Source organism: Chelmon rostratus, chromosome 17, assembly GCF_017976325.1.
Source record: "Chelmon rostratus isolate fCheRos1 chromosome 17, fCheRos1.pri, whole genome shotgun sequence".
NCBI lineage: Eukaryota > Metazoa > Chordata > Actinopteri > Chaetodontiformes > Chaetodontidae > Chelmon > Chelmon rostratus.
The window spans coordinates 205,476-230,000 of record NC_055674.1 but is presented as its reverse complement, the minus strand read 5'-3'; the positions used below and the strand labels follow the sequence as shown (position 1 = coordinate 230,000).

At 44.6% G+C, this 24,525-nt stretch overlaps 2 protein-coding genes across 3 annotated transcripts; one reads left to right on the top strand and one right to left on the bottom strand.

Annotated features, from left to right (window-relative positions):
• Positions 1-3,502: 3,502 nt before the first annotated feature.
• On the bottom strand, positions 3,503-14,462 carry LOC121620733 (globoside alpha-1,3-N-acetylgalactosaminyltransferase 1-like). 2 transcript variants are annotated; one of them, XM_041956903.1, is made up of 11 exons: positions 14,231-14,462; positions 12,786-12,876; positions 11,454-11,486; positions 10,405-10,446; positions 8,358-8,411; positions 7,643-7,675; positions 7,432-7,566; positions 7,208-7,340; positions 6,879-7,074; positions 5,424-5,643; positions 3,503-4,996 (listed from the first exon to the last, which is right to left on the bottom strand). In XM_041956903.1, the coding sequence occupies exons 2-11, from the start codon at positions 12,842-12,844 to the stop codon at positions 4,855-4,857; spliced, it is 1,047 nt and encodes a 348-aa protein (XP_041812837.1). In that variant the 5' UTR covers positions 12,845-12,876; positions 14,231-14,462; the 3' UTR covers positions 3,503-4,854. The 2 variants fall into 2 exon arrangements, with proteins under 2 accessions (XP_041812837.1, XP_041812836.1); XM_041956902.1 differs by having other exon boundaries at positions 3,504-4,996; positions 12,786-12,924; positions 14,231-14,461.
• A 7,672-nt stretch (positions 14,463-22,134) lies between these two features.
• Positions 22,135-24,525, top strand: ifnphi3 (interferon phi 3). Its single transcript, XM_041957896.1, has 5 exons — positions 22,135-22,263; positions 22,816-22,908; positions 23,020-23,181; positions 23,962-24,033; positions 24,386-24,525. The coding sequence occupies exons 1-5, from the start codon at positions 22,135-22,137 to the stop codon at positions 24,491-24,493; spliced, it is 564 nt and encodes a 187-aa protein (XP_041813830.1). The 3' UTR covers positions 24,494-24,525.

The window sequence follows — 24,525 nt, the reverse complement described above, 5'->3', positions numbered from 1 at the left end:
CAAAAAATTAGCAGGGCACTACATTAACATTTCATAGCCTGTTTGGTTCCACTCTACGAAGAGATCTTTGTACACAGTATAATAAATCTCTGTGTATTGCTGAAACTCTGCATCTCAGTCCTCAATTCAGTGTCAGCCTGACACAAAAAACATCATACACACATTTAATATCTCCAGCTGCATCACTCTGTCTCCCTTTTATATATGTAAAATATATATATACTTTTTTTCACATATTTTTTATAGTTGTACAAATATATAGTCAGCTTTTATTTTGTATTTCTCTATTCTGTTGTTATTTTCCTACAGCTATTGCTGCTGCCTGTAACATCCGAATTTCCCCGGCTGGGTATTAATAAAGTCTTATCTCATCTGTCTTTCTTTCTCTCTCTCACACACACACAAACACACTAGTTATCTGATGCTGCTGTGGTCCCTGCTACAATAGCCAATCAGAGGCAACAACGGTTCCCTTCTGTCAACCTGGAAGCGACCAACTGATCAAAGGTTATCCTGTCTTCAACTCTCCCCACCTTCACCCAGTATGTCAAATGTCACACCAGAGACAATAAAACACTGGACTTACTGTATGCAAACACCAAGGATGCTTACAGCTCCTCACCCCTCCCCCCACTGGGCCGATCTGATCACAACCTGGTTCATCTGCAACCTACTTACATACCTTTGGTGAGTAAACAACGGCCAACCATTACAACAGAGTTAAAGAGGGTGCAGAGGGAGCTGAAAGGAGAGATCAGGAGAGGCAAGGAGAGCTACAGGAGGAAGCTGGAGGAGCGCCTGCAGGGGAACAACACCAGAGAGGTTTGGAGGGGCCTGAAAACCATCTTTCATCTTTTCATCAAATGAACTACAGCCTGAAACTGTAGAGGCACCTAGACACAAAAAATACCACTATCGTGGTGCTGTAATTGTCCGCTTGTGTCAATTAAACAAATTGTGTTGGAAGGTACTGCAGGTGAAAACAAACCGCTGCAACCACAACAACACTAATGCAACTTCAGTCTGTATCCTAGCAACCACATCACCACTAAAGCAACTTCTGTCAGTAACCTAGCAACCACATCAGCACTTCAACAACTTCTGTCAGTATCCTAGCAACCACATCACCACTAAAGCAACTTCTGTCAGTATCCTAGCAACCACATCAACACTAAAGCAACTTCTGTCTGTATCCTAGCAACCACATCAGCACTTCAACAACTTCTGTCTGTATCCTAGCAACCACACATTAGCAACTTCTGTCAGTATCCTAGTAACCACATCAACACTAAAGCAACTTCTGTCTGTATCCTAGCAACCACATCAGCACTAAAGCAACTTCTGTCTGTATCCTAGCAACCACATCAGCACTTCAACAACTTCTGTCTGTATCCTAGCAACCACACATTAGCAACTTCTGTCAGTATCCTAGTAACCACATCAACACTAAAGCAACTTCTGTCTGTATCCTAGCAACCACATCACCACTAAAGCAACTTCTGTCAGTATCCTAGCAACCACATCAGCACTAAAGCATCTTCTGTCTGTATCCTAGCAACCACACATTAGCAGCTTCTGTCAGTATCCTAGTAACCACATCGTAATACCATAGCTACTGGGCTGTAGTCGACTGTTTTTGGATTACCAGATTTACTCTGTGCAGATGACTTTATTCATCAGTGTTTAGCAGCACATTACAGTAAGAAACAGATCTGAGGTCTGAGTGTCTGAGCTCTTCCCACTCTGACTGCATCTGTATCTGACTGTAAATCATAAATAACTGACACAAATTCATTTAGTCTGGAAAGCCTCAGCAGCTGTTTTCCATCTATCGGCTGCATCTGTGTTCATCAGGAGGAGAGAGGAGCCCTTCTGAACATCGTGTTTCATTCACAAACTGCATGAATGAATGAATCCTCAAACATCAAGAATCATAGCCGCATGAAGAGCTCCGTGTTTTACTGCCTTTTTCCATGTTTGCTGTTTGCAAACGGGGCCGATGTCTGAGGGATACCCGACATGTTTGTTGTCATTGTAAAGGATGATGTGGAGGCGTTTTACCTCCTTCTACCATTAAAGCTGGACATCTCTAATATCACAGGTCTGAAATTATTCTGACTCTCACCGAACAGCTATTTATCTACAGTATTTTATCTTGTTAGTGGGCTCCGAGATCTACCACAACACTGCTATGAGAGTCAAATGCTGGCATGGGGTAGTCTGACAAAACCATTAAAACAGTTGTAATCAGAAGAGACACTAACTGTTGGCTGAATAAACACGTTTATATTAATCTGAACTTTATTTCAGACGGCACCGTCCATACAGTTACCGCCATAACTCCAGAAAACCATCACACACTTCCTGGTGTGGTCCTTCACCGTGAATAACAAATACATGTTGACACTAACTGATAAAAACCTGAACGGCCTCACCTTTCATCTCTACGAACAGCTGTGGGTCAGTTTATAGATTTTTTTTTATAGAGATGTAGATCGACAGTCCATGATGGGAAGTTTGCTGAAAAGCTAATGATGCTAATCTAAACCTGTGACTCAAACATAAACCACCGCAGCTCTTCAGGACTGAACGCAGACCTGGATCAACAGGCCTTTGAAGGAGTACCGCTCAAGACACAAACCAACATCAAGATCGTTTCCACCAACTTGCATCAATGTTTCAGTCTTTGACGAGGGGGGAGCAGAAACCTGACGACTAATTTAACTGGACAACACACCGGAGCTCTGCTCAGAAACCCCCGCAGCTCTGGAGGACACTGGCTGAGCAGTGACTTCTTTCAGCTTTTTCCCTGAAACGACGCTATGACACATGAACAATGAGCTGAAACTATAAAGCTCTGTGAAGCCAAGCAGCCACAGTTTCAGCTGATAATCACTGCCGGAGACACCAGCACACGCTCAGTTCAGACATTATGGTTTCAGAATACCAGCAGCTGTTTGAAGCTGAAGAGCTACGAACCTCTGCTTCACATGACGTCTCCTGCCTCCGGTCACCTGTCAGTGATCAGCTTTACCTGGAGAAGGAGTGAATCTGTGATCTGATTGGACATTTAACAAACTCAGTTCAGGCACTCGACTCAGAATATTAAAGCATGAAACTCTTCTGGATTTGAGAAAAAGTGATTTGATAGTTTCCTTCACTTTTCAAAGTTAAGACTTCCTGTGAACACAGATGTTTTATCACCGTCTGCTCTTCGGTTTATATTTTACTGTTTTCTCAGGCTTAAATATTCTGAAGTTTTCTGCCATTTATTTCATTTTAGCTGTACATTTGAGTTTGAATGATGATTTTCAGCTGGGTTTGTGCAGCTGCTGTGTTGTTTCCATGTAAATACTGGATCCATCTACTGTGTAACAGAGCAAACACTGTACTTCATTTATCCACGACAACCATGTGAAACTTCAACATTTCTCAATGTTTTCTATTGGCAATATATTTTTTTATAGTCTTCCGTCTTTATTTATTGTTTTTAGTCTTTATTAACACCTCTCATATATTCTTAACATATAATTATGTTGTGTTAATTAAACTTGATAAAGGCATGATTCATAAATTATTACTGAGGCAGAACAAATTATTTTCATTTAACAAACATTATTTTATTACATTAATCAAACACACAAACACCAGAGAGGAAGACAGGAAGTGATGTCAGAGGCTGAAACGTCACTGAGTGAATAAACTGAAGCTCTTTGACTTCATAAGATCTTTTTTACATTTGTCCTGTTTGTTTAAGTCATGTGACTTCCAGTAGAGTCAAGATCTGGGATGGCAGCTTCGGTTACTCTGCTAAGCTAGTCAGTTTTAGCTGGACCATCATGACTTTAGCTGATGCTTTATTAAGTTTTGTGGACGTACAAACATGTTGGTGATTCACACGATGTTTTTCATTCATAGCAAGAAAAAGGCACATTTTCTTGTAGCTTTAGCTGAGGCTAGCCTGTGGCTACCGCATGAGCTAGCTTTCACTCGATTAAGCTTCCCTGCTTTAATTGTCTGTCTGTTTAAACACTGTTTTCAAGGAAAAGATTTGGACATGGTGAAACAGTCAGACTCAGGGTTTGATTAGAATGAAGTTGTTGTGTTTGGGCTCTGCAGGCAGCACAGGTGGAGGTTGCACTTTGGGGAGTGTAGCTCGTAGCGGTCATGCATGATGCGAGACCTGATGATAGTCAGGTATCATTAGCATAACTAGACTCATTTGTTCATTATGGCTATTCCTTATTGCTTATTCCTGCTAACACTATCCTCACTGGCAGCATGTTTGTGTCGGTATCTCGTCTACACCGGGCGTGTAGACGAGATAAACAGCAGCTTCAGACATTCCAGAGCGTAACACGGGATGCATTCAAGAACTGTGCTGAGTGTCGCTCACCTGAGTTTCAGAGTTATGTGCCTCAGAAGAACAGAACATGGACAGATGACTGAAAAACATATCGAACCTAACCCGACGTCCACAGCCTGATGGTTGTTGTGAGTTAATGAGAGTCGCACATGCTCAGCAGAAGTGATACAAGGTTATCTAAAGGACCTGTGTGTGGAAGGGGGACAGGATGGGTCAGGACAGGCTCTAACAACAGAAAACTCTCTTCTTTAGTCTGTAATTCTGTGGTGTCCAGTCTGGTAATCATTAAGATTTCAGCTCTGTGGCTGTCAACCAGAAGAGGTGGATTGTGAGCAGGTGCAGGTGTGAGAGACAGGTCTAAATCAGTCCTAGAGGTGTACAGAGGTATGGTCAGGCTTTCCAAACCATGGCATCGGCGGTTTCAGCTCATCCAGTCCAGTCCAATCCAATCTAGTCCGTTTCAGTCCAGTCCACTTCAGTCCGGACTCTCACACGTTGGGCCGGATCTGAGCGTAGTTCTTGACAACTCCAGAGAATCTGACGATGTGAATCTCAGGGTTTCTGGATTTGAAGTCCTGCCACAGGTACTCAGGTGACAGCACCTTGCTGGGTTTGTTGAGCCACATGTACCTAAACACACGGGAACAGGAAGTACAGTCATCAACAAATGTAAAAACAACCTGAACAATCTATTCAGGTGACTCTGCACATCTTTTCAGGTGCTTACTGAAAGGGCCTAGTATAGATCTCTATCTAACCTCCCTCTCTCTCTCGACTAAGTAAAACAATTGCTTGACTTGACTTCCTGTTCAGGTGACTCTCCTCCTGCCTTCCTGTTCAGGTGACTCTCCTCCTGCCTACCTGTTCACGTGGCTCTCCTCCTGCCTACCTGTTCAGGTGACTCTCCTCCTGCCTACCTGTTCAGGTGACTCTCCTCCTGCCTACCTGTTCAGGTGACTCTCCTCCTGCCTACCTGTTCACGTGGCTCTCCTCCTGCCTACCTGTTCAGGTGACTCTCCTCCTGCCTACCTGTTCAGGTGACTCTCCTCCTGCCTACCTGTTCAGGTGGCTCTCCTCCTGCCAGGCAGCCTCAATATTTTCCTTGGCATCAGCCTCGAAATTGAAGCGGCAGGTTTTCGCAAGCAGGTGTACTTCCTGCATAAGGCCTCCAAATGCCCCCCCACAGTAGTAGAAGTCCCCCTCCCCAGGAGCCATATAGGCTCTGGATTGGGGCCTCCGCTCGTAGGGGAACCTGCTACGGTCATCCGTGTAGTAACCTGCAAACACAGGTAGGAAAGAACACGAGGAATATACCGAAATATAAGGTGAGATCACAAACAGCCTGATGCACAACCTGAACTTCACCTGGACAGGTACGGCTGCTTCTGTTGCAGCCAAACTAAACAAACTGGACATACTTTGGTCTGTTATTGTGTAACTATTCATGGAACAAATAACTGATCAAAACGAAAAGTAACATTAGATTTTCATCCATATTTGGCCAATCAACAACTTAACTTTATTGAGAATAAGTCGAATGTAAACTGATGCTAGCCGGCAGAGCTAATCTAGAAAAAGCTGTAGCTGTAGATATCCGACAGACTGTCTGACAGACACTTCTACAACAGATCAATCAAGGTCGAAAATAACCACAGAAGAGGATGTGAAGTTGCCTTCAAAATAAAAGCATTAGCTACAAGCAGTATAAGTAGTACCCTACACTGTGAGCACAGCCTTTAAGGTAACAATTTCCTCTCTTAATCATTTGAGGTGGAAACTAAGTGAGCAAATCAAACTGCTACAAAACTGTAGCAGCACGGGCAGCCTTCCCCAGGACTTTGTATTAGCATTAGCATGACTTGTTGGTGACACCGTGTATCAAGCTTTATATCAAGCTTTCTCTAGTTTCCTGTGAGCTGTCTTAAAACACTCTTGGTAACACAGTGTGGGTCATGTTTTTTGACTTCTCCAGTGCTTTCAACACAATCATCATCACTGCTGAGGGGGGAGCTGGAAGGAGCTGGAGTAGACTGTCACCTGGCTGCATGGACCATCGACTACCTCACTAACAGGACACTGGTAAAAACTTATGACTCTGTGGTTGCATCTGCAGTCTTTTACTCAGTGGTCTGCTGGGGCTGTGGAAGCTCTGAGAGGGACAGAAAGAGACCTGGTTCTGTCCTGGACTGTCCTCTGGACACCACTGAGGATGTAGGTGAGGGGGGGATGTTAGCCAAGCTGACATCCATCATGGACAACCCCTCCCACCCCCTGCATGACACAGTGGGGGCCTCAGCAGCTCCTTCAGTAACAGACTGCTGCATCCACCCTGTAAGAAGGAGCTACCACAGGTCCTTCATACCATCAGCTGTCAGAGTTCAGCTCCAGCATCAGTTCATGCAGCTCTGGGTCCATGTTCAGGATGTTTTGCAGTGGTTTGGGCAGGGATACATGCACCATTTATGAGATTCAGACTGGATAAGGATGGTGGACTTCGGCGTTGTCTACTGACCTGGATGTATCACAGCGACCAGTCCACCCAGTGACTCGGTCCCCCAGCGACCGTGGAACTGAGAGTCGACGTCCAGACAGAAGATGTAGTCAGTTTGGCTGTGAAGTGTCTCCTCTATCAGCGTCTGGATGAGCTCCATCCTTCGAGCAGAGATCTCCTGCCATCGGTTCGAGCTGGGAACCGAACGCACCGTCACCTGGACGGAGACAAGGAAGTAATAATTGGATCTCAAACATCTGGAAATATCGTCAATCTGCTTTTCCTCATTATCAGTTGAAGCTGCTGCTCTGTTCGGTAACAGCATGTCTTCATTTGCTTTGTCCGTTTACCTGTCTGCCAGTGGCCATTTTGACTTCAGGCACCTCCTGCGGTCGGTCGGTGAACACGTATACGTGCACCTTGAAACCAACAAAGAAGTGCTGCTCTGCTGTCTCAAGGAAGTTTTTCAGGAACATGATGTACCTGTCCAGAGGGCCACAGGCGTCACCTCCACGTCAAAGTACAGGCTAGAAATGCTGCGTTAGAAACCACAGCGCCGTCGTTTCATACTTACTTTCCGACCGCAAACACTGTGGCTGCGATGCTGACGTTCTGCGGTTTGTAGATGCCATCCAGTAGAACCGGGTTAAAGGTTCCCTCCCAGACAACAGGAGCCAACCACGGTGTCACCGATACCACATCGGTACGACTGTGGTTAAAGACACAGACTGACGTCAACAAACAAAACAACAGCGACAGGAGGAACCATCGTCAGTGATACTCACCCCCGCACGATGCTGGGCTGCTTGTACCGCAGACTGAAACACAAACAGTTTCCTCGTCAGACTCATCAGGACTGATCAGTTCTCAGAGTTTTACTGTAGTGGAGCTAAAAATGTTAAAGTCATGAAGATCTGAAGGGTTCGTCTTCATTCATCAGCTGTGTGTGACTGTGTGTGTGTGTGTGTGTTAGAGTGTGTGTGTGCCTGTATATGTGTCTATGTGTGTGACTGTGTGTGTGTGTGTGTGTTAGAGTGTGTGTGTGCCTGTATATGTGTCTATGTGTGTGACTGTGTGTGTGTGTTAAGAGTGTGTGTGTGCCTGTATATGTGTCTATGTGTGTGACTGTGTGTGTGTGTGTGTTAGAGTGTGTGTGTGCCTGTATATGTGTCTATGTGTGTGTGGCACACTTGACTGTGACAGTCGTAGATCTGGATCAGGATCAGCTCCTCTGTCATATTTCCATCCAGTAAACTGGAGCTGGTGTGTTGTGACATGACATCACCGCTACCTGGAAGTGCTTCTGTTGGCTCCGCGTACACTTCCTGTGTAGCGGTGATGTCACTTCCTGAGCAGTTTGATTTCAGACCAAAGCTGTTGAGACGCTCTGTTCGATCAATAAAAGAGCTGAGCTACTGAAAACTACTCAACCATGGAGTCACACTGGTTACACTGGTTACCAGTACAGAACATGAACATGACCAAGATGAAGGTACTCACTGCTCAGGAGCCACCAGGTGGAAGCCATGACTGTCAGTGTGGACTTCAGCAGACCTGCAGGACACACACACACACAGTAACACACACACAGTTACACACACGCAGTAACACACACACAGTTACACACACGCAGTAACACACACACAGTTACACACACCTTAACACACACGCAGTAACACACACACAGTTACACACACGCAGTAACACACACACAGTTACACACACCTTAACACACACGCAGTAACACACACACAGTTACACACACGCAGTAACACACACACAGTTACACACACCTTAACACACACGCAGTAACACACACACAGTTACACACACGCAGTAACACACACGCAGTAACACACACCTTAACACACACCTTAACACACACACAGTAACACACACAGTTACACACACACAGTAACACACACGCAGTAACACACACAGTAACACACACACCTTAACACGCGCGCAGTAACACACACACCTTAACACACGCGCAGTAACACACGCGCAGTAACACACACACAGGACCACACACACCTTAACACACGCGCAGTAACACACACACAGTAACACACACGCAGTAACACACACACCTTAACACACACACACAGTAACACACACACAGTAACACACACGCAGTTACACACACACAGTAACACACACACAGTTACACACACACAGTAACACACACACACAGTAACACACACACAGTTACACACACACAGTAACACACACACACAGTAACACACACACTAACACACACAGTAACCTGTTGTTTACACCTGAACACACACCCATCGTCAAACCTTCATGGTCATCATGATCATCGTCGTCGTGACAACTCGCTGATGTCACTGTCCATCTCTGAGAGCTGATTGGACGCTGTGGGTCACAGCTCTCTTGTTAAGATTTCTGTGCAACTCAAGTCCAAACTAGTGTGACAAACATTTAGACAGCAGGTATAAATCCTGCTCTGCAGCCAACCAATAAACAGCCAACAGCACACCTGTGGAAACTGCCGTCAGGGAGGAGCTTCAGAGGACACGCTGTCCAATGAGCACACTCGACAGCCCACCGACCCCTCCTTCAAAACAAAGTCGGTGGCGGCAGATCAAATAAGGATGACATCAAAGATTTACAGCCACTCACCTACTGATGTCTGTACTTTTGATTTGGTACCACTTACAGATAGTTTGTGTATTTATACTCCCTCAGCTCTGACTCTTTGATGAATGAGGAATGTTTTTCAGGTGGCAGCTCATGTTCAGTACTGTGTCCAGTGTTTTAAATACATATGACAAAAGAGTTTGACATCTTTATTTGAGTTTCATATTATCATTATCATGACTTTGTTTAGTTTCTTGTTGTTCATATGAGTTATGTCACTTCCATTCTGTAACTCTAACATTAGTAAAGTTATATTCAATAAGATATCAGCAAAGTCTGCCTTGTTGCAGTTCTCCACAGTGGCCACCAGGTGTCACCAAGTGATCAGACCTGAATCTGCATCTGCAACTGTCCTGCTAATGACTTGGAGCTCTGGGGATGCTGGACTCTGAGCTCTACCAGCAGAGTGAAGCCACATATCAACTACATCCAGAAAGTCCTCTGGACCAGAGCTCACCTGAGCTCACCTGAGCTCAACCTCTGCACAGCCTCAGTCCAGAGAGGCCGACCAGCTGCTCAGACCTCTTTCTTCTGCTCCACGGCACCAGAAACCCAGTGTGAACCCAGTACCTAGTCCACCTGCTGATCCTCTTCAAAAGACTTTGATAACATTTCTCTGCTGTTACTTTGTGCTGACTTATGCTTTGACACAGACTCCCTCACCTCTCACCTGCAGCTTTAAAGCTTTAAGTAATGTAACACCATGTACTGATATTTCCTCTTATTTACACGCCCACATGTTCACCAACAGGCTGTACTCTGAAGTAAAATGTACTCGCAGTACACGTACTGAACACCATGAACAAGAGATTTAGCGTCACTGTCCAATAAGCCTGTCAGTCCAAACCCAGGGGAAAGAGAGAGTGTATGTGTTACTGACCTGCTGTCAGCTGTTATCTCCTGCAGCTGGAAGGACACAACCCTGCAACACACACATGTACGCGCACACACACACACACACACACACACACACACACACACACACACACACACACACAGTCAGGAAGAGGAAGAGGTGCAGCAGGTTTGTTTCACATTAAGGCAGCGTTTCCCCCCGTATGCATTCAACAGAGGGGAACCATCTCTACTGCGAGACCCAGCTGGCAGCGAGGAAGACTCCACGACCGACCTATTACAACATAGTTCAGCAAAGACGCAGAGATGAAACGAAACAGGTCAAAGGTCGTCCGCTCTTCTATCAGGGAGGGTACCATCTTTGTCTTTATGGAAAGCCTTTAAATTAGTGAACTGCACAGTCAGAGATATAAAATATAAAGAAATCATCAGATATCTTCCAGATCACCAAGCTCGATTGTAATAAATCACACACACTGAAAGCGTTGAGTTTGCCATAATGTCACATTAATTCACCGTCAGATCTTCTGTCGGGGACATCGATAACCTCCAAGCATGACTTTTCCTGTCGGTGTCGTTGTATCGGGGGAAACGGATCGGACGGTTCAGTAGATCTGAAGCTGCCGTAGTGAGTTTCAGTGTTTAGCAGTGGACCTGGTCGCTGGTCTGGACCTATTAAACTCTGAACTTTTCTCATTCAGCAGGTGATTGTTCACGTCCCTCTGAAAATCAATGCAGGCCTCATAATGAGCTTTTGTGTGTCCAGTAACAAGAACAGAGAGATTAGCTGAAACATTTAAACCCACAACTGCAGAAGCTAGCGTTAGCTTCTGTGCTTATATCTGACCCGTTTAGAGTGAAACAGGTCAAGTGAGTACAGACGACATATGTGACCTGAAACCAGTCCTGGTCAGAGTCCAGGTCAGGGTCCAGGTCAGAGTCCAGGTCAGGGTCCAGGTCAGAGTCCAGGTCAGAGTCCAGCTCAGGGTCCAGGTCAGAGTCCAGGTCAGAGTCCAGGTCAGAGTCCAGGTCAGATAAAGGACAGACCAGGTGGTGGTGCAGTTTTTGTGTTACCTGTGGGACTGGGAGATGTAGCAGTACAGCACTCTGTAGATTCAAACAGAAAAACCATCAAACATTAATTATCAATAGGAGGAAGTGATCACAGTTAAACTGATCAATAGCTCAGAGTGAACACAGACATCATGTGAACCAGCAGAAGCGATCAATAACTGATCAGTGAACTATTGACGAGGTTCTGGACAAACACCCTGCATTAGCTAGTTCACATCAGTCATTTTTTTTGTCCTCGTCTTCATATAAAGCACCTTTTGTTTTGCTTTTATTGATGCACAGACTGATTTCCTGTTTTAAACGTCGTAACTGAAGAAACGGGATCCTGGTCTCGGGTCATCTAAACGTCCGTGGGTTTGAACTGAGAACTGGTTCACTGTACAAACACACAATGAGCCACCCAGGGGGAGGACAATGAGACAGTGGACAGTTTCAAGTACCTGGGTGTCCACCTCCACAATTAACTGGACTGGTCCACTAACACTGATGTCCTGTACAGGAAGGACCAAAGTCGTCTCCATCTGCTGAGAAGACTGAGGTCCTTTGGAGTCTGTAGGACATTACTGAGGACTTTCTATGACTCTGTGGTTGACTCTGCAGTCTGTTACTCAGTGGTCTGCTGGGGCTGTGGAAGCTCTGAGAGGGACAGAAAGAGACCTGGTTCTGTCCTGGACTGTCCTCTGGACACCATGAGGATGTAGGTGAGGGGAGGATGTTAGCCAACCCCTCCCACCCCCTGCATGACACAGTGGGGGCCCTCAGCAGCTCCTTCAGTAACAGACTGCTGCATCCACCCTGTAAGAAGGAACTACCACAGGTCCTTCATCCCATCAGCTGTCAGAGTTCAGCTCCAGCTTCAGTTCATGCAGCTCTGGGTCCAGGTTCACACTGTATTTCTTTGCACTGCTGTAAAATAAAATGCACATCGCCTTTCTATTTGTTGCTCTTACTGATGCTGCATGTAACACCAAACTTCCCCAGCTGGGGATTAATTAAGTTGATCTTATCTTATCTTAACTCGTAAAGTCTGAAGATTTAACTTGTTAACTGGTCATCTTTTTGGCCATCACTGGTTTACTAGTGAGCTGAATCTGTTTGACTAGTTAACATGTCAGAGCAGCTCACCAGTTAACTAGCAAGACTTTGAAAAAGCTGACTGCTTGGTGCTTCTAGTGCGCCGCATGGTGACACTACAAGACTTCTGTTGGGGGGAGTTAAAAGAGCCGCGACGCGCTGGAACACCAGTCAGCTGTCCAACCAACGCTGACCAAGACTGAACTAGTGGAAGAAACTGCAGTTTGATATCAAGGAAGTATTTGTACATGAACTCACCCCAGCAGCAGAGCTGACAGCAGGATCACAGTCACAGCTTTGCCATTCAACAAGTTCATCTCACAGACGAAGACAGTCCTGATCCAGAATCCTCAATCCAGACCAGCAGAAGAAGCAGTTAGTCTTTGTTAGCCTGGTCCTGTGTGATTTATGCATCAACACTGAATTACTGAGTACTGTAGTACTCTACATATCAGTACACACACACACACACACACTATGGAGGAGCGCTGATGTGTGTTTCAGGAAGCAGCTGCAAACAGAAAGCAATGGAGCGAACAGCACAATGACACAGAGACAGAGAGAGACAGAGAGAGAGAGACGGACAGAGACAGAGAGACAGAGAGACACAGAGAGAGAGACGGACAGAGACAGAGAGACAGAGAGAGAGAGAGACAGAGAGACAGAGACAGAAACAGACAGAGAGACAGAGACAGAGAGACACAGAGAGAGAGACGGACAGAGACAGAGAGACAGAGAGAGACACAGAGAGACAGAGAGAGAGAGACGGACAGAGACAGAGAGACAGAGAGACACAGAGAGAGAGAGACAGAGAGACAGAGAGAGACAGAAACAGACAGAGAGACAGAGACAGAGAGACAGACAGAGAGACAGAGAGAGACAGACAGACAGAGAGACAGAGAGAGAGAGAGAGACGGACAGACAGAGAGACAGAGATACACACAGACACACACAGACAGACAGAGACAGACAGAAACGGACAGAGACAGTCCAGATGTGTCGATCTAACACTCAGACCAAGGTTTCATCCAAATTCAGCTCAACTTGAACTGTAACTGAAGCAGTGACAAAGCCGGAAACATGCTGAACAAACCCTGCAGGTGAGACACAGGTAGATTTTTAAAGTCACAGAAACCGGATCACTGTTCTTCATAAAACCAGGTGAATGATGGGACCCGCATCAACACTGTAAAGTAAAACCTCTGTATCAGGAGATCACACAGGAGACCATCCACACCTGATCAGAGCTGGATCAATAACACACAATCATTAGATGTCAACATCCAGAGGACACAGGACAAGCTGGAATTGCTGTGTCCAGCAGTCCAGGACCCGAGAGTCCAGGTTTCCATACCAGACTTCATAGACAAAACGGGCCATTTTAAGACTGGGGTGACCTGAGTCTTTAACTGACCCAACCAGCTGCTCTGAAACCTGCTGCTTCACTAAAACCTCCAGTTCACCTCAATCTGACGACACTGTCCAGGTGTATGACGTCACACTGCCAAACAGCCATCAGTAACTGATTATTGATCCTCTTCACAACATCTAATGGTCAGCCGGCGGTTATTTCCGCGTTACGCGCGAGACCCGATCCAAACCCGACAGTCAATCAAACCACTGAACACCGCGAGACAACCGGAAACAGGCCCAGAGACGGTACCGACTTAGAGAGACAAAGACAGACAGGAAACGGATCAAACCTCAGACAGGGACTCGGTCCAAGTTCCACACCCAGCGCGCGCTCACTCCGTCCCCTGCGACAGGAAGTGATGGAGGCTCTCGAGCTGCTTTAACCGTTAAATCCACAAAACATCACAACAACGAGAAAGTCACTTCCTGTTTCCCCCCGAGACTCCGCCTGTTGGGGAGGTGGAAGCTCTGAGAGGGACAGAAAGAGACCAGGGGGGCTGGTTCTGTCCTGGACTGTCCTCAGTGGTGTCTCTGCAGGTGAGAGGAGGATGTTAGCCAAGCTGACATCCATCATGGACAACCCCTCCCACCCCCTGCATGACACAGTGGGGGCCCTCAGCAGCTCCACCCTGTGTAACCTGCAGTATAGTCTTTTGTATAAAATGTACAAATACACAGTCTACTTCTTATTTTGTGTTTTTGCCTTTGCTATTTGCTGCTTTTATTGATGAAGCCCTGGGGGGCTTAATAGAGCTGATTTTATCACATCTATCTTATCTTAGGTGTGTGTGTGAGTGTTTGTAAATGTGTGTGAGTGAGTGTGTGTGTGTGTGTGGGGGGGGTCTGTTTCCTCTTTCCTGTCTGGAATAAAAAGCGGCATGTTGGACACACTGACTTGGGTACTTGAAGGTACTTGAGGAGACTCCAGGACGGCGTTTCAAGAGCACTTAAAGAGGCTCGGGGGGGGGGTCTTGAAAGACACTGCTCCTCCAGCCCTTTATTGTTATTCACATATTCACACGACACACTTTAGGACACATTTACAGACAAACATGAGAACAAAGTGCAGCTGTCGTCTGTTATGATGATGACATCAGCTCTCTCAGCCAGTCAGAAAGACGGAATTCATAACCCCCCCCGCCCACACACACACACACACTCACTCACACACATTTACAAACACTCACACACACACACACTTCAACTCCTTTCAGCCCTTTCAGTATACTAATGCTATACTATACTTAACATTTCAAAGTTAGCATCACAGGTGCTTCGATTTATTTGTTTCCATCAACATGTCAGCTGACTTCAATGAGGACTTCCGCTTCAACTGAAACTTCCCTCTTTTTTACCACTTCAGCTGCCATGTCAGGTCCTTTCACTGCTCACACTTCTCCTCTCAGCAGTTTTACTTCAACAAATGTTTTACGTCTCTTTGAGCTCTCACTGAAGCCTCAGCATCTTTCACTCTTCCTGTTTCCACTGCCACTTCAACTCCTTTCACTGCTTCCACCTCACAAACACTTCATTTCCTTTTATATTCTCAACTTCAGGTTTAAGCACCAAGACAAACAATCTGACCTTTGTTTTGTCTTCAGGTGTCGACAAACAAGCGAGCAGACGTCAGACTGAGAAAATACTTCAGGAAACTGCAGAGAAATACAGTACAGTACATGTACTGTTGTAGTACAAGCTGTAGCTCTGTGTGTACTGGGTCAAAGTAGTAGTGCTGACTGTAGTTCTGTGTGTACAGGGTGGTGGTGCTGCGTCCTGGGAGCTGATCAGGAAGGAGACTAAGAAGCACCTGGATCAGCTGGACCTGCTGGTGGCCTCCATCAGAGCTTCAGCTGAGACCAGCAGGAGGCGCTCTACACCAACTCAACCGCAACACTGACGCATCTCTTCAATCTGTTTGACTGTAACATTTATTGTGTTTCTCTGTGAGAGACGGACTCTGCAGCTTCTACCCACACTCTATTTATTTATTTATTTATTTGTTGTTTCTATTTATGAACAATTTTCTCTTCTTCTATTTATTTATTGAACTCTGACAGTTTGTTTTCACAGACTCTGAGTCAGATTTTACTTGAACATGAAGCTGGAGATCAGTGGAGGGAAACAATGAGTGCTGTGGTATAATGTCAAGGTTACATCAGGGTCATAGCTGTGTACTTTTATTGATACTTAAACTACAAAAAGGTGATAATACTATTGTTTTTTGTATTTTTACTTGAACGACATGAAGCTGAGGAAACGAAACACATGAAAAAGAGACAGAATACGACATAAAAGAGGCCAATGAAAAAAGATGCAAACTACCACAAACAGACTGTAGAGACACAGAAAAGCACCAGAGGGACAAAATGATGTCTTTACAGGTCTGTGTCCAGGCAGCCGTCCACAGCTCTACGATATTTGGACAGCAGCTATTCATTATTTCACAGATGTTAGAAGTGTTGTTCAGTATTCATTTAGAAGTATTGATGACGAGCTGTTCACACATTTTGACTCATTTTACGTTAAAAACATTTGAGCTTAAAGTGCAGATTTTATCCAAAGTCCAGAGTAATGATGGTGGAAAACGTCCCGAAGCAGCTGATGAAGACGAGCCTGCAGGCTGTTCGCCTTCATCAGTTTTCCTTCACGCTGAGGTGAACTGAAGTGGAAACTGAATGAGGACTGAATGAGGAGGACTTTCCTCCTCCGTAGCTGCATCATCACATTTCTCTACAAACAGGAGCTGAAAGTCATTCAGAAAAAAACTTGTCGAGTTGTAGAGAAAATCCTCCGAGGGAGCGTCGTGGTTTCCTCTTCTTCCGACGACTCTACGTTATTCTTTCTTTTCTGTTTAAATCTAAACGAGGCTGAACTTCCTGCCTCGTGTCCGTGTCAGACGTGTCTTTCTGTTCTCCCCTCGCTCTGCGGACTCTTCCTCGTAAACGTAAACTGATCATTTCGGGGTTAAACCGCATCCTGAGTGAGATCAGTGACGACGCAGACGGGTTTTATTTGATTCATACAGAAAATATAAAGATGTGCTAAATGGAACCTGATGCATTTTGTGGCCCCTCGGTTTGAAGCAAAGGCAGAAGTTACTGACGCAGCATCTGGATGTAAAGTGCCGATCAGCTGCTGTGACCCTTTAAAATGAAGCTCAGTCAGCAGGAAAGTCCTCTTCACAGCTCGAACATGTCCGAAAGTCTCTGTCCTGCAGTTAAAGAGAGCTGCTCAATGTTTCACACGTGAAAAAAGGAACAGAAAGGAAATCATTCATTAAACAGTTTTCCTCTCCTTCTTCTCCCGAACCCTCAGATTTGGATCTTGATCCCCAGCGGCCCCCCGTCTCAGGGAACCACTGAGAGCTCCCAGTTTGAATGAATGTCCTTAAAATCTCATTAAACTTTGCATGAATGTTTGTTAAAGAGACGTTTCAGGTTTCAGAGCTCTGATTTGTCAGTCGTGGTCAAAGTGATGACTTTCATTTTATTTGTTAATTTTATCCTTAAAATGCTCTAAACTATAAATCCTCCCTGAATACACGTGAATCCTTTAATGTAACATTAAACACCCCAATTATGGGGTAAACCTCTACATTCCACCTTAATAAAAAATAGAAATAAAAAATAAAAGCACCTGTGATATTAACTTTGAAAAGTTTTAACCCCCCAAACCCTGCGGAGAACTCCGATGTTCTGTCCATGAATGTCTCGTTTCAGTTGTTTCTGTTAAACCTGAAATGAAACATCTGAATAAGAATTCAATCAAAATCTCTAATAATTAACATCTGAAAATATCTTAATACCAGCTTGAACTCATTAGTCCTGAAGTCTACAAGCAGGTCTGAAGAGGACATGAAGGAGAACGTAAAGATGCTCGGAACACGTCCTTCATTTTTAATGAATTTCATTTTCAGAGGTTTAGTTTTAGTTTATTTGTCGTTTCAGTGATTTTAAGATATTCTATTTCCATAATAATCCAAATGTTTAATTGTGACACGTCTCACTCACACCCTGAGGGGGCGGTGTGTGGTTGAAAAAGGGAAATTTCCAAAATTCGTCAAACTTTTTGCTTTGGAGACATCAGAGTTTCAATTTCATCCCCCCAGGACGGAGCTGTATTTAAGGCACAAGATGCCACAGATGCTCATCAGAACCACAACAACAAGCAGCCAGAAGACGAACCAGGTCAACGAAGACCAGAACCTTGAAGACTTCCAGGACTCAGACAGACTCTTCAGGTGAGTTTAATTCATCTGCAGCTTCTTATCAGACGAGAATATTTTTAATCTATGAATTCAAAAAGCAAACAAACTAAAAAAAATCATTTTTGTTCAGAATCAGAAAAAAAAACATCACGAGTTTTAAAAAGTGGTTTTAGAGAAAAGAATAAAAGTATTTTGGAACATATTTGTGTTTTAAAGAGTCTTTTAAGTGGTGGAAAGTAACTAAACTTCCCTCAATTAAGTACTGTGCTAAAGTACAAATCTGAGTTACTTTTACTTTACTGAGTATTTCTACTTCTACTCCACTATTAATTTAAATTTATTAAATATCAAATATTGTACTTTTTAGTGCAGTACTTTTTTTTGCAGGTTTTTACACACAAACGTCTGAAGAGTTTAAAAAATCTGATGTGTTATAAATGAAACTCCAACAGTTCATACAGCTGAAGTCAGTACAGCCAATCAATCAATCAGCTTATTGAAAGGACCGATCATCTATTGACGAGGTTTCAGTGATTGTTGATGTTTGATCTGCTGCTTCTCCTCTCAATGATCTGAATGTGTTTGTAATAATGTGGAGCTTTGGACTGAACAAACACTGTGAAGGCGTCACTTTGGCCTCATCGTCACCACATTTCTCACTATTTTCACAATGTTTCCAAACCGATCGATCGATCGATTAATGGAGGAAATAATCAGCCGATTGATCCAGAATGAAAAGAATCATTAGTTCAAATGAAGCTCAACCAGCTCCAACAGTAAAATCCTGCTTTGACATGAACGACTGAGTCACAGTAATCTGATGAGATCAGAGAGAACAGATAGAACAGGAGAACAGGAGGACAGGAGAACAGATAGAACAGGACAACAGGAGATCAGATAGAACAGGAGAACAGGAGAACAGGAGATCAGATAGAACAGGAGAACAGGAGAACAGGAGAACAGAGGAACAGGAGAACAGGAGAACAGGAGAACAGATAGAACAGGAGAGCAGATAGAACAGGAGAACAGGAGAACAGATAGAACAGGAGAACAGATAGAACAGGAGAACAGGAGATCAGGAGGACAGCAGAACAGGAGAACAGATAGAACAGGAGAACAGATAGAACAGGAGAACAGGAGAGCAGATAGAACAGGAGAACAGACAGAACAGTCACAGGGATGTTTTGCTGCACTTAATACTTTTACTGTAATACTTCAAGTACTTTTTACTGATAATACTTTTACTGAAGCACATGTTCAATGCAGGACTTGTACTTGTGACGGAGTATTTGTACAGTGTGTATTCGTCCTTTAGCTGAAGTACAGGATGTGAATACTTCGTTTCGGTCGTAACTCGACATACAAACATTTACAAGCTTCTTGTGTTCTGAGCAGTTCAGCTAAACGTTGAACTCTCAGATGTTTGTATAATAAAAGTACTTCAGTACTTCAGTACTTCAGAACTTTGTTAAATATCAAACCTGATGACGACAGTTACCGTCTGACGTGATAACGCAGCGTGGTTTCCACGTATCCAGTTTCCTCGTCCGCAGCGGTCAGAAACATCGAGTGTCGGAGCAGAGGTGGAAATATTTGTGAGCGTGAACGCGACTAATAGAAACGCTGACGAGCGACGGGCTGCGGTTTCGTTCCAGAGACGACCGACGTCCCCTCCCCACAGTCCTGGTTCGAAGCCGTTTGTGAATCGTTTGACTCACAAACAGCTTTTCACTCTGACTCGTTTCATTAGAGTTTCCACGACTGAGCATGAACTCTGAGCGGTGGAGCTGCGATCAGGACGTCTGAGCTGCTGAAATGAAACCTAACTGCGTTCTTCCATCTTCCATCCGTCTCTGGCCTCGCTGTCTCTGACACTCGCTGTCTCTGACACTCGCTGTCTCTGACACTGGCTGTCTCTGGCCTCGCTGTCTCTGACCTCGCTGTCTCTGACCTCGCTGTCTCTGGCCTCGCTGTCTCTGGCCTCGCTGTCTCTGACACTCGCTGTCTCTGACACTCGCTGTCTCTGACCTCGCTGTCTCTGGCCTCGCTGTCTCTGACCTCGCTGTCTCTGGCCTCGCTGTCTCTGGCCTCGCTGTCTCTGACCTCGCTGTCTCTGGCCTCGCTGTCTCTGACACTCTCTGTCTCTGGCCTCGCTGTCTCTGGCCTCGCTGTCTCTGACACTCTCTGTCTCTGACCTCGCTCGACCTGGAGCTCTGACCAATAGAACGACGTGGCGTCATTACGACCGAACAACAAACTAACGACGCTGCTGCGACGCTCTGCGGATGTCGGCCAATCGTAGACGTTATGACTCGACTGATTGATTGACTGATTGATTTACTGATTGATTGACTGATTGATTGACACACTGCTGTGTTTGACTTTGATTATTGTTCATTTCTTTGGTTTTAATGTTTAAAGGCCTGAAAATGTAATAAATGTTAGTTTGTTTATCGTCCACGTTGCAGAAAACAGTTTTTCTTCTGTGGCCACAAACAGAACAAACAGAAGAGTCACTTGAAAGATTCATCGTCACCGGCTGCAGCGTTTCTTCACTTTTTGTTTTCTGGTTTTATATTCTTATATTTCTGTGGTTTCTGTGGTCTTTGAATCAAGATTTCAGGAGGAAGGAAAATCCTGTGAGTCACGGCCGAGCTGTCAGTCATCAGCGAGGAGCTGCACTCCTAAAACTCACTGATTCATTCAGAAACACTCAGTGACAACCAACGAGACAAGATAAGATAAGATAAAATGAGATAAGATAAGACAAGATAAGATAAGATAAGATTAGATAAAATAAGATAAGATAAAATAAAATAATATAATATAATATAAGATAAGATAAGATAAGATAAGATAAGATTAGATAAAATAAGATAAGATAAGATAAAATAAAATAAGATAAGATAAAATAAGATCAGATCAGATTAAAAAAGACAAGATAAGATAAGATAAGATAAGATAAAATAAGACAAGATAAGATCAAATAAGATCAGATCAGATCAGTTAAGATAAGATAAAATAAAATAATATAAGATACGATAAGATAAGATAAGATACAATAAGATGAGATCAGATTAAAAAAGACAAAATAAGATAAGATAAGATAAGATAAAATAAGATAAGATAAGATCAAATAAGATCAGATCATATCAGATAAGTTAAGATAAGATAAAATAAAATAATATAGATAAGATAAGATAAGATAAAATAAGATAAGATAAAATAAGATCAGATCAGATTAAAAAAGACAAGATAAGATAAGATAAGATAAAATAAGATCAGATAAGATCAGATCAGATAAGATAAAATAAGATAAAATAAGATAAGTAAGATAAGAAAAGAAAAGAAAAGATAAGATGACATAAGATAAGATGAAATAAGATAAGACAAGATAAGATAACATAAGATAAGATAAGATAGTGAAAGTACATTTCTGTCACTTGAAGTGATGGCTGCTGGATTTTGAACCGGAAGATGGACGTGGATCAGTTTTTGGATCAGCCCTGATGTCCACGTGGTTCCTCCTCAGTTTTCCTCAGCGAACTTTTCGTGGAGCTGCAGAGACATTTTTTTTTTTTATCTATTTGAAGTTTTTCTTCTCACTTAACTGTAAAACTTTGTGACACAATAAATCGCACAGTTCCGTGTGGAAAGGATTGTTTACCTGAATGATCCTGCAGTGACTCACCTGGGGGACCAGACGTGTCCTGGTCCTGGTCTCTGCTGCTGAGGTTTGGATCAGACTCTCTGTGGTTTCATGACTCACACAGGTAGAAGGCCTCTGATTGGCTGATTGGTCCTGACAGCCAGCCAATCTGCTGCTCTTTGTTTCAGGTTACCTGAACTCACCTGAGGCTGCTGGCTCACAGAGCACACCTGAAGCATCTCAGTACAGACCAGACCAGTACCGGAACCAGCCGAGGAACCTGCTAAAGATCAGCTGAAGCAAAAACCGTCTCGACCAGGACCCTGGGAACCAGAACCATGATGCTGTCTTCAGTCTTCGTCCTCCTCCTGCAGGTCTGCAGCCTCCGGTTGATGGTGGGTGCCGTGCCGACCTGCCAGCTGCAGGGAGAACTGGTCCTGTCAACTCACCACCTGCTCAGTGACCTGGTATGACCTTTGACCTTTAAACAGAATGCTGTCACATGTCAGCTGACACTTTAACTGCTGTCAGTGGTCGTATGGAAGTTTCCCCTCAGCAGCCTAGAGTGCACACACCCGAGTCTACTCCACCTGACCTCACTTCTGTTTCCACACTTTAACTTCTTACAGTGCGAGTGACCTCACTTCCACTGACAGTCTGTAAACGTTAACGAGCGTTTCACCTCCACGTACGTCACATGACCATTCGAGTGCTTTCAGCGTGCATTCTGACATGTCGGCACTTTGGCCGTCTGAGAGCTTCCACTTCACCTGAAGTCTCACCTGTTTCAGCACATTTCACACACTCAAACTGTCTTTATGGGAATTTCTACGACTTTTCAAGCTGCTTTCACGTCCACTTTCTTCAGAAAATATCTATGTGTAGCTTAGCATTAGCTAATGCTATCCTGATCAGTGGCCTTGCATTAGCTGATGTTGACCAATCAATATCTTTCTATGTGTAGCTTAGCATTAGCTGCTGTTAGGTCAGTTGTTGATAACGATCTGTTTGTCCTGTAGGGGGGGACATTTCCTGTCCACTGCCTGCAATACAAACACAACATTTCCTTCCCGGGCTCCGCCTTCCCTGCTGCCACAGCCAGTCACCCTCAGGTAGGCTAACCCTCTGACCTCACTGGAGCCTCTCAGCTAATCACAGATACTTTTCTGTTCAACTGTGAACCTGCTTGTTTAAAACACTGACCTGTGATTGGTTCTCTGCAGTGCCGCCAAGCATTGTGGGTGGTGTATGAGTCATTGCGGGAGGCGGGGCTAATGTTCGAAGATCACGGCTTGCCTGTTGGAGAGGGCGGACTTACCTGGGACGAAAAGAAACTCGAGGACTTCCGAAATGTGCAGGACCGACTGCTGGAAGAGGGAAGCTGTGTGAGTACCTGTCTGTCTGTACACTTGTCTGTCTGTACACCTGCCTGTCTGTCTGTACACCTGTCTGTCTGTACACCTGTCTGTCTGTACACCTGCCTGTCTGTCTGTACACCTGTCTGTCTGTACACCTGTCTGTCTGTCTACACCCCTGTCTGTCTGTCTGTACACCTGTCTGTCTGTACACCTGTCTGTCTGTCTACACACCTGTCTGTCTACACACCTGTCTGTCTGTCTGTAGACCTGTCTGTCTGTACACCTGTCTGTCTATCTGTGTACCTGTCTGTCTGTACACCTGTCTGTCTGTCTGTACACCTGTCTGTCTACACGCCTGTCTGTCTGTCTGTACACCTGTCTGTCTGTCTACACACATGTCTGTCTACACACCTGTCTGTCTGTCTGTACACCTGTCTGTCTGCACACCTGTCTGTCTGTACGCCTGTCTGTCTGTCTGTACACCTGTCTGTCTGTCTGTACACCTGTCTGTCTACACACCTGTCTGTCTGCATGTACACCTGTCTGTCTACACACCTGTCTGTCTGTCTGTACACCTCTCTGTCTGTCTGTGCACCTGTCTGTCTGCATGTACACCTGTCTGTCTGCATGTACACCTGTCTGTCTGTCTGTCTGCACACCTGTCTGTCTGTCTGTACACCTGTCTGTCTGCATGTACACCTGTACACCTGATATCCTGGGCTCCATTTGATTATTTATCTATTTTTCTCTCCTTCTCCCTCCTGTCTTTCCTGTCTCTCTCTCTCTCTGACCTGTCTCTCTCTCCAGTTGTCCAGAGTTGATGCTTCAGGTGTTTTATCTCCTTACTTCAGGAATGTGACAGCCGTCCTTCAGCAGCAGGTAAACTCCTCAGATGTCTCCTGTTGCTAATTTTGTAAATACATTTTAATTGTGTTTCCAGGTGAGATCTGAAAGTGTCACATGGGCAGAAAAGACAACGTGATTTTGGACTTAAGTTCAGGAATAGACTCCTATGTTAAAAACTCTGATTAATTCTAATTAATCATGTATTAAAAGCTAATCTAATATTAATATGTCTGTGCTGAGAGGAAGCCGGGGGAATATTTCCTCCTGAATGCAGGCTGTCAGGCAGAGCTTCCTCCTGTTCAGGCTGAGGCATCAGATCGTAGCTGAGTTCAGGTTTGTGAACCCGTCAGAACTGATGAGGCTGGTCTCTGTCCCTGTTGCTCAGGACGCCGCTGATTGTGGTTGGACGTCTCTGAGGAGAGATCTGCTCTGGGTCCTAAAGTCCGCCCTTCAAACACACAAAGGTTGTTTAACCTGGAGAAAAGCCAACTGATCAGGAGACGCCAGAAGATGAGAGGACAGAGG

Coding starts and splice junctions, on each gene's coding strand:
- LOC121620733 (XM_041956903.1), bottom strand. CDS start 12,844: ATGAACTTGTTGAATGGCAAAGCTGTGACTGTGATCCTGCTGTCAGCT. Junction 7,676..8,357: donor CACCTGGTGGCTCCTGAGCA/GTGAGTACCTTC, acceptor TTTGTGTTTCAG/TCTGCGGTACAAGCAGCCCA. Junction 7,075..7,207: donor AAATGGCCACTGGCAGACAG/GTAAACGGACAA, acceptor GTCTCCGTCCAG/GTGACGGTGCGTTCGGTTCC.
- ifnphi3 (XM_041957896.1), top strand. CDS start 22,135: ATGATGCTGTCTTCAGTCTTCGTCCTCCTCCTGCAGGTCTGCAGCCTC. Junction 22,909..23,019: donor CCACAGCCAGTCACCCTCAG/GTAGGCTAACCC, acceptor GGTTCTCTGCAG/TGCCGCCAAGCATTGTGGGT. Junction 24,034..24,385: donor CAGCCGTCCTTCAGCAGCAG/GTAAACTCCTCA, acceptor CCTGTTGCTCAG/GACGCCGCTGATTGTGGTTG.